Source organism: Pocillopora damicornis, chromosome 8, assembly GCF_964200805.1.
Source record: "Pocillopora damicornis chromosome 8, jaPocDami1.2, whole genome shotgun sequence".
Classification (NCBI taxonomy): domain Eukaryota; kingdom Metazoa; phylum Cnidaria; class Anthozoa; order Scleractinia; family Pocilloporidae; genus Pocillopora; species Pocillopora damicornis.
Window position 1 is genome coordinate 15,680,110 of NC_142677.1, and position 10,133 is coordinate 15,690,242.

General features: G+C 38.4%; 2 protein-coding genes across 2 annotated transcripts; one reads left to right on the plus strand and one right to left on the minus strand.

The window, feature by feature from the left end:
* The first annotated feature begins 83 nt into the window (after nucleotides 1-83).
* On the plus strand, nucleotides 84-1,249 carry LOC113675970 (uncharacterized). The gene has a single exon (XM_027192574.2). It carries the CDS (start codon nucleotides 84-86, stop codon nucleotides 939-941), a length of 858 nt encoding a protein of 285 aa, XP_027048375.2. The 3' UTR covers nucleotides 942-1,249.
* A 1,421-nt stretch (nucleotides 1,250-2,670) lies between these two features.
* Nucleotides 2,671-6,289, minus strand: LOC113675959 (uncharacterized). The gene has a single exon (XM_027192566.2). The coding sequence runs from the start codon at nucleotides 4,164-4,166 to the stop codon at nucleotides 3,300-3,302; it is 867 nt and encodes a 288-aa protein (XP_027048367.1). The 5' UTR covers nucleotides 4,167-6,289; the 3' UTR covers nucleotides 2,671-3,299.
* Between the last annotated feature and the right edge of the window lie 3,844 nt (nucleotides 6,290-10,133).

Sequence of the window (10,133 nt, forward strand, 5' to 3'; positions counted from 1 at the left end):
AGTAGGACTTCTTTTGCTTGGTCATTCAGAGATTTGAGAGCAGAAGAAGAATCAACGTTTGCAATAAGTTTACTATATTGACGATGTACGGTGACATAATTTACGGAGATCCATGGACAACTGGCTATCCACCTCGACGTGGTCATAACGAAGGAAACCTCTTCATGAGCTCGGGGGATTTTCACGGAGAAAGACCGTTTCCCTTTTGGGAAAACCCAGCAGTTTACTTTCCACCTGCCAACCCCCAGAAAGTTTCCACAAGGAAGAAAACGAGACGGGCTCCAAAGGATAAACAAACGTTGGATGATACGAGAGTCCCATTGCAGCACAATGCAAGGGAAAACCCCTTTTCGAGGCACGAGGGTACGAAACCGAAAGGGGACACAAAGCAAACGAGTTCATCACGGCCAAAGAAAACCCAAGATGAATGGAATATACCTATTGAGTATCAACCCCAGGAAGAAACTGTGACGACCAACGACTCTAGCGAGGAGGCTTGGAGGGAAGATCATTGTGATGCCACAAATGCACTGATTACAGATAATGAAGAACAAACCGCGGGCGAGACTGCAAAGACCTCAGGCGAACACAGGTGTATTCCAGTGACCACAGAGGACGAAAGTGCAAAGGAAAGTCGACCGGTAGTGGATAATCAAGATGACTCACCACCCGAAATACAAACTACAAACGAACAGAAACTTGCGGCAATCAAGAATGAATTGGTGCGAGCCACAGAACTGATTTCCAGGGTGGTGGCCTTTAAAGGAACAAGGAAAGATAAAGAATTCCTTTATTTAGAAGAATATCTAACTCGTTGCTTACTTGGTCTAGACTTAATCGAAACAGACGGACAAGAGAATGTAAAATGCGCTCGAAGGGCAGCCGTGAAATATATTTATTCGATTCTCAATGATCTAGAAGATAGAGTCAGTGAAAGCTAGGGGTACTTGATAGACATGATCAGTATGATTATGTTGCTTTCTAAAATGCAAACTCGATCCAAACTCGGGGTGCTTCAATTTGGAACACTGCTTCTGTTCAGTGGTATATTATTTTGCGTCAATAGTAAAAAAGAAGATCAATGTTGACAATCAGATCTTAGTCTAATTTTAGTAAGAATTGTAATGCAACCTCTGTCAAAACTCAAACAAAGAACGTGAACAAATTTAGGGGGTTTTTTATTTTTATTTTTTTATTTTGCATGGATTCATTCCTGGATTTAACTGTAAATAAAATTTTAATGCAAGTGTGTTATGTTAATGTTTTTCATGAACCTAGTTAAAAAAAAACTCAACCCCAGAAGCAATTGTTTGTGTTTAGAAAGGAGGGTATCTTTCGCGTAAAAAATTGTTTCTTGCAAAGGCTGCGGTCAACCTTTAGAATTTCAGGAATAAAATGTCTTACTCTTGAATCAAATTGAGTTGAATGAAACTACTGACGCCTCACAAAGCGAAAATTCTTTTCACCTGTTAAATATCTGCAACCACAAAGCCTCCAGTCGAGAACGGAATATTCAAATCACGCAACACGAAATATTCAGATCACTGTTTATTACGTCACGCGTCCGTAATTTTGTCGGTGTGTCACAAACGGAACACAGCTGTTGCATCAACGAATCGCCATTCACGCTGAAAGGAAATTATTTAAAAACTGCTCCAAGCGCTGATGTTCAATTTCTCGGTAAAGGAAAGAGTATTAAATTTTGATAAGATTTAAATCTGTCATGACAGGTTCGACAACTGGTACGGAATTGGAACCAGCTTTGCCTGTCACATGCTGAAAAATGAGTTAAATTGTCTATTCTAGGAATCGTTGAATTCAAATACTCTTATTTTTAGGAAAAGCTCATTATTTTATCAAAAGAATAGGATTAGTAGATAAGTTTCACCTTACTCTGAGATCACGTACGTGTAAGTCCCTCTCCCCTCCCCTCTCATGCATGAGCATACAAAGTCAGGAAGTTGAAACTTGAAATGAGTCGATGCACTTAAGTAATGCTAGAAAATATCGAATATAAAGGTGTTTAACAGATTTCTTGGGAAAGTGACTTTCCACCACAGCTGAATAGAAATATTCTGACTTTGCTTTTCATTCGGTTAAAGTTATATGCAATAGTCTTAGAAATAGCTTAACGATTATAGTGGGCGATTGAGATGGTTTTAAGGCATGTAAAGAAACAAAAATTAACTTCCTTAAGCTATGAAATGTTCAAAATCGAAAAAGTAATTCAAAGCTGTTATGATGATTCAAATATATAGGGATCCTCCAAGCGTCACTGGCAGTTCTAATCAATGAACTGCTTTTGACCTTTTATTGTTGTCCTAAGTAGTTCAACCATATAAGGTTGGGTTTTTAAAGGAAATTTCTTTAAACAGGAAACTCTAACGCAACGACTTCCTGCCCCCAAGTCGACGATGACATGGCAACCTCAGCTGTTTGACCTAATAAACTTTTCTAGATTTACTTCAAGATAATTTTGAACATCCGTATTTTCAGTTATGTTCTTTTTTTCGTTAACCCTTGTACCTCTTTTGTTATGATCGTAAAAACCAAAATTTATCGTTTTCTATACCACAGGAACTCGTATGCGACTCTTATCAGTCGCTCTTCTGTTCAAGTTCCTCCTTCAGAATCTTCAAATCTCGTTTACATACACTGCTAGGACTCTAATTCGCAAAAACAAAAATATCTTTTATAAAGTCAACTCTGGCATTGGACTTTCTTTGCGAGCGATGAGTTCGTTACATTAAAACAAGCCATTCGTAAATGGCACGATTTTTTTTTTTTAATATGTATGTACAAAACTATAACACTGAAGCCGATTGCACCCTAATACACAGCCAGCTGGTTTCAAACATGATTTACAAATAATTACTTTTTCTGCAACATGTTTCGTTTTAAGCTGATTTTTTGAATTTCATTTCATACAAAGTAGATATTTCTCCGTGATTTTACATCTCACGTAAAAGTGCACTTGAGATGATTATTAATGCAAATGTACATTTACAGAAGTCCTGCTTCCGCGCAGGGCTCGTTTTCGATATAAATCCATTGTTATCACTGTGGAGTATTTTACCATCAGCGAAGCTGTTCAATTTCTGCCAAAAAATACATAGCAGTAATGTGTCTTCGATTATCCTGGTTATTTATTATTCTCCTGCTCTCTTCTTTCCTCTGCGGTAAGCCTTCCCACAAAGGAAGGCATGTCCGCAATGAGGAAGTCCTAAGCTACAGATTGTTGACAGAATGCAGTAGTTTAATATTAATGAAAAATATTTCTCACACGTATCAGCGCAAAATCAGCTCCCATAGAAGAAATCCGTTGTGTCAGGGGTATCTCGAGTGAGAACACCTCTGCGATGAAGCTCCCTTTTTCGCCTGGAGTTTTGCTGCTGCATTCCAGAGTCTACAATAGGATAAACAACTTGCAGATGCGGCGCGGGTACGGGTAACGCAACTCGAGCTTGATCGCTTAAATTTCCAGGAAAGTTCGGCAATGTTGATTGTGAATAAGAAGGTAGATTAAGCATTGTCGTTTCGCCTCTTTCCTGCATCATTGCCACTTCTTTGTCCCTTTTCTCTCGTTCAAACGCGTTCTTGTACATGTCTACCTCTCGGGTGAGTGTCGATATTAGGTCTTGACAGTCCGTGATTTGTTCTGAAAGCTCGGAGACTTTACTCTGTGCCTCTTCTTTGTCACTTCTCTCTTTCTGAAAGTCATTTTCGTATATACTTAGCTGCTCTACGTAGAGCTCCAGCTCAGAACATGAATTGTCCTTTCCTAGTGCTTCTGCTAATCTCAAGATTTCTGACTCCAACACTGTTTTGTGATCCTCCAATGACATAATTTGCGCGCGTGATTCGCGCAAACTATTCTCAAGAGCTTCGATTTTCGATGCGAGATCTTCCGCTTCGCCTCGATCGCTTACGCTAACGAGGGAATTAGTATTAGAGCAAGCGGTAGAATCACTCCCTGCTGTCTCCCTTTCTCTGAGTCTCTTTCTCAAATCATAACATTCTTCCTTCAACTTCCTTGACAACTTACGTTCGTTCTCCAAATCCTCGTTCAATCGTCGTTTGTCTCTGAGAAGAGAGAGAACGTACGCGTTTGTTCTCTCTAATTCACGTTCGACTCTCGTTTCTTTCGCATCCGTATTATCATCCATCGATGTTTCGGATTTAAGAAATTTTATTCTTACGATCTGTACATGTCTAACCGCTCGTTCTCTTACCTGACTGTATCGCGTAATGAAGACTATATACCACCGTGTGCGGAAGTTATAACGTTGGTAACGTCACGTGACGTAGACTTCTCAGAAGCCCATAGTTCGAGGTGATTTCACCGACGTGAATACATATATTCTATTCCCACATCTATTGGTCTTTGCTCTAAGTCAAGCTAAAATATATATTTTTCGCTTCGAGTTATGTCGAAAAGCAGCTGTAAGTTACGGAAATTGCATTGACATCATTAGTGATTGTTTTTCTCGAACATGCACTGCAAAAGTACGGGAAGAGAGTCGTAAGAATCAGACTTCCTGTTGAACGATGTCACAATTTTGCGTTTTGTTTACATTCTAAACAGCAATATGGTAAAACATCACCACAGAAACACACTTGGTCGGAAGATATGTGTAAAACGTGATTCAGTGGTGTTTTTACAACCGACAAAATAATTTATTTTTTGGATCTCTTCGAATTCGTTTTGAATTCTGTCAGGACACGCACCTAGTGCAGATTTAATTAATCTTCCATTTTGAGCATCGTTGAATGAAAAATACGATAATAACCTATTTAAGAGAAAGAAACTGTAAGATTTTTAAGTCACTGGTCAAAAAGCGACACCCCGATTCAGCTGCTGAATTTCTAAAAATAAAAAGCTATTTCTTCGGGATTTTCCTTTGTCGGTGTAAGTCCCTTCCATATTAATAAACAAAGAAAATCAAGAAAAATGAAATAAAGAAAACAGTTTTTAACATCATTTTCGCTCGGTCATACTTTATCCTTTCGATTTTAAAACCTTAATTTATACATTAGCATCGGAGCGGAATGAGGAACATGCATTTGAGGAACATTTGAAGATGTGAAACCCCGTTCGATCAAACGGGAAATGAATACAGAGTGGGCAATTAGATCATCGATTGAAGTAGTTTTAATTTTACTTTCAGCGACTAACATCCACCTTTTAGCCACATTGAAGCCAAAAGAAACTTATATACGTGAATAACGTTAAAAAAGTAAGATAATCTGTAGTTTCAATCCCCGAAGCCTAACAAAGAATCTTCAAATTTACAGGTTTTTCTTAGTATGCAAATATTGGAAACGTCCTAGCGTGACGTCTCTAGGATGTTGGTGTTCGTTACATGTAAACAACTCAGATGTCACGTTCTAGGAGCTTTTTTTTTCTGTCAGGCCGGATTTCCCCATGCTTCGAAAAACTACCTTTTCAGTAAAGGTTTTCCTTTACCGAATTACACCCACTGACAAAATTTTTAAACTGCTTTATTTGAAATTTACAGATTTTAACATAAATGGATGTCGTTACAAGATGCCACCGAGATGGCCATGTTAAGCATCTTGGTTTGGTTTTGTTCTTTTGTTCCTTCTTAAAACATCCCTTTCTCGTTGTTTACAAAATTCAAACTTTACCTTCAATTACTATGAAAAAATTTCAGTTTCAGCATATTTGGAAGCTTATTCTAATTTAGACCCATTCATAGTTCGACAGGAACATCTAAAGTTATGTAAGAAGTTGTTATTACAATTTTAATCAGAAATAATTTGTCTCCCTAGATGACAACCTGTATTCCATGCCACAATTAAAGGGATATAAAAAGAAAATAATACCATTATCGGTGGTAGGGCAGAATGTAAAGGTTGAATCCCCAATTACACAAACTTGTTAACAATACCACGCGCACAACTGAGTGGGAACTATTTTTGGCCTATAGATAAAAAGGACTTCAGAATCTTCCTGTTAACAAAAATCAACTTTTTTCCTATTTCTTTATAAACTAGTGGGCAAGATGCTCTTTTTGAGAACAATTTTTCTAAAATTAAGCAAGAGCACAGAGACTATTCTTTCTCTCACTTCTGTGCTGGCCAATTTCTACGTAAATGGAGAACTACTGTTAACTTGTGACCGTCACAAACTTGCAGACCAAGTGGGACAAGACGTAAGACATGTGAGAAAGATTTTAAAGATTAAGCAGGCAGTCGTGTCTCCTGACGCTGTCAAATTTACGGTCACAATTTGTATAAGTTCATGTTTCTCACTGCTTCGGTATAAACGTGCATCCTCATGCTGTGATTAACCTTGTCGATAATTATGGGAAACTGAAGCCGATCAAAATCCTTTAAGCAAGACGAAAGCACGCCAAAAAACCTTGTACTGTGACGCAGCCTGGGCCACGAATTTAGTATTTCCTTTACAGTTCTAAGAGACTAGCTCATATTTTTCGCCTGAGGTAGTGAGATTGGGAGGATTTTGGCGGGGATCACATGGTTTTTTTAAATGGAAACAGTGGGAAATCATTTATCTCTAGCAAGAGGACTATAGGATATGGAAAACCAATAAATGGGGGGGGGAGGGGAGGGGGGAAAGGACCAGAAAAAGGATACAGAGGCTTAGGGCGGGAGTTTGGTAAATTTTATTATGACATTACCAAAATCTTTCGATTCCCCCCCACCCCCTTGGCAGTGAAAAAAATGACCTGTTCCTAGGCCCGAATAACTATTTCTATAGGAGCCCCTAATCACATTGTAACACCTGTTTGTGTCTCATTGTGTCTGTGTCTGTGTCTATGTCTGTCAATGTGTTCACAGAAGTCTTATGACCTTGGTTTTTTGTATTCTTGCTGAAATTGCCAATGAACTTGAACACACCTGCAGTAAACAATCTGTCAAAATGTAAACCGGATTTCCCATAAAAAAAATATATTTCATTATCGCCAAGGTCAGTGAATCGAACAGGGTCATTGTACACGGCAGATTTACTTTTTATTTTGTGTGGGCGTAGTACAGATCACTGGCCAAAAATAGTAAGCTGAGAAGAAACATAAAGGTTATTAATATCTGGCTCTTTTGACACCCTTCAACAACGCTTTATCTTTAGAACAGCTCCACAAATTTTGCCTCTCTCCGTCGTAAGTCGCATGTTATCTGTTATATCGATACATACAGGATGCAATTATGTACGTGAGAAGTTATCGTCACAGATGTGAACATAAACTGTCTGACTGGCCTTTAAAACGTCACAAGATGAGCCTGCCTCGTTATTTCCATTAGTTCTTCATGCTCCTTATTGTTTTATCATCGCCTGTATTGTGTTTTTCTGTTTTTCTGTTATTACCGAGCTAATACTTTGTAGTCTCCACTAACCTGAAGGGAATTTTGACTCAAAATATCTAGTTGTAGATAACCATTAAATAAACAGACACGGTAGCTTTATTTTCTTTCCATATAAAAGAAAATTATTTTTTTCCTATCTCTCATCACTTATTCCGATTCACATAAGATCAGTATATTTTACGGACGTTGTACAATGACGTTTACGAAGAACGTGCACCTTGTTACTCTTCACAGAAACGTGACTTGTTGCACAGACCTCTCTTTTGCGAAAGGAAGAAGAATCTTACAATTTTAGGATTATGCACCACTGTATCACTCAGAATTTCCTACTGAAAATTACCGGTTTTTTATTCAGTCAACGATTTCTTAGCTGAACTCTATTACGCAAACCAATCTGTGTGCAAAATATTCCTTGATGGACACGCTTGCCCACACAAATCGACAGGAACTAAGAGGAAATATGAATTAATTTGATTGATTTGTCACCCCAAGCACACACCGGCTATAAAAAACGTGCTATATTGTAAGCAAACATTTCAAAAGTGTTTACTTAAAAGCTTACTGCAAAAAAACGGGTGAAATTTGTAAAAGTTTCCTTGTACTCTGAAAAATGCTTTCCTTGTTTTTTCATTTACATTTCCCGCAGGTAAATTCAGCACGTGTCTCGTCATGCCATTTTAGCCTAGGTTTTTTCCTGCGAGAAAAATCTTCTTCCTGTTCATAATCATGAATTTGTTTCTTTAAGTCTTCTTGTGACATAAACAGGAAGCTTGAGATAGTGGAATTTAGCCTTTGACCACTAGAAGTCTTAGAGATCACAAACCACCGTGACTAGAAGATAAATTTATCTACTTTCAATGATAGTTCTGTCACTATCTATTACGTGACAGAGTAAATGGTGTAGGCAATCAGACTGCAATATTCGTTAAAGAACGCAATTAAATTTGATATCAAATCGGGTAAAAGCGAGAGTGCCTGCCTCTTATGGCTGTGGCCGTGGTTGGATTCTTGTACACATGAGCACGAGCTGCCAAATTTCGAGAGGAAGAATCGTAGTGCTTCAGTGCGCAATATGACATCAACGGAACAGCTATTAAAATTCGAAAAACATCCCGCCAATTTTATACATTTCACAAGAAGTCCTGGAGGTTGCGGTACGCAGATCAAATGAATTAAGGATAACGTTTCAACCAGCCTACACTAACTTTAAATTTATTGTACGAATATTTGTTAAAATGAAAAGAGATATTTTATGACACTTAATACAAGCTTTTTTGACTGATTATTAATAGCTCTGACTTCCGCTTAATCAATTCTGTCAAGGAATGACATATTGTGAAATCCCTTTATCACTGCGGTTTAGTTACGACTCAAGGGTTTAAGTGTCGCAGGAAGAAACGGATTTAAAGCATTTTTTTTAAAATTATTCCAAAAAAATAATGCCTGCACTAAAATTGTTTTATGGTCTCCTATCTAAACAACCTGTTTCCTTTTAAGCTAAGCGCTAAAGGCACCATCCAGATCCTGTTTGTAATATTTGTCACGACCACATAAATATTGATCTTGCTTCAATCTTCAATTTGTCACACGTCAAGATACGCGTTATATAACTGAAGAACAATATTATTAATTGACGCTTTTGAATACACGAACGAAACGATTTCAGTTGTCTAAACAACCCCATTTCATCTTGGACCTGAACCCGTCCCTCTTGGAAATACCGTTGTGAGTTGCCTTCAACTATGACGATCTCTGCAGACTACATGTATCTCTCCCAAATTGTTTTTCGTTTCCGTTGAGAGATCACAGAAGTCTCATCTCTGACCTCGCTTCAGCAAATTCAACAAGGCCTTCTAACCACAAAGCGCATTCCAGAACGGTAGCCTGTCAGCAGCACTTGATTTCAACTTCCTGTATAAAGACCTCTCCGTTGAGCAAGATCGAAGAGATTATGCCTCTGATGAAAGTGGAAGTGTTCCAGAGCGTTTTGACGCCGTCCAAGACATAAGCAAATTTTGGCCTTATAGTTCTCAAGAAAAAGTTTCTTAGAAAAATGAACATAAAGTCTTCTCCCTCTGTGATTAACCAAAGGATCTCAAGCAAGGCTCGACTTTCGCTTCAGCAAAGTCAATACGGCCCTCTCACCGCAAAACGCATTCCTGAATGGTCGCCTGTCAGAAACACTTGATAATATGCACCTCTCCACTCCGGAAAGACGAAGTGTACAAGAGGATTTCGATGCCTTCGAAGGCATAGGCAGACGCTCTCTCAGGGTGGTATGGGGGGGGGGGGGGGGGGGGGGGGGTTAAGTGTGTTTTAAATACACGAGTTTTCGCAATAAAAGTACAAACAGTTTTAAGAGCCTCTAAAATTTCCAACTTCCTTACATAGAATTCCAGGCTTCGCCGTATACAAAGATGCACAATCATTTCCTGTATTAAGATTACAATTGAACAGTGTTGAATTGTGTCTTTTCACCTTGTGGCTTTTTGTCGTTTAAGCGAAACAGGAAACCAACATATCGATGATACAAAATACAAAAGGGATGTCAGTTATGACGGAAGTCAACACCAGATAATATCGGAGTAAACGCGGTTTTCGCTGTGACATCAAGAACCCTCAATCCCTTACATAACCATACTCGAACAGAAAGCATGCCACGTCCTTGTTACAGAAGCAAAATAGTTTATCAGTCAGGTATTTCAAGATATCGGAAAAGAAAAGTAATTTATCAACCTCCATCACTTTTATCAAATAGATAAATAAATAACGTGCTATATATC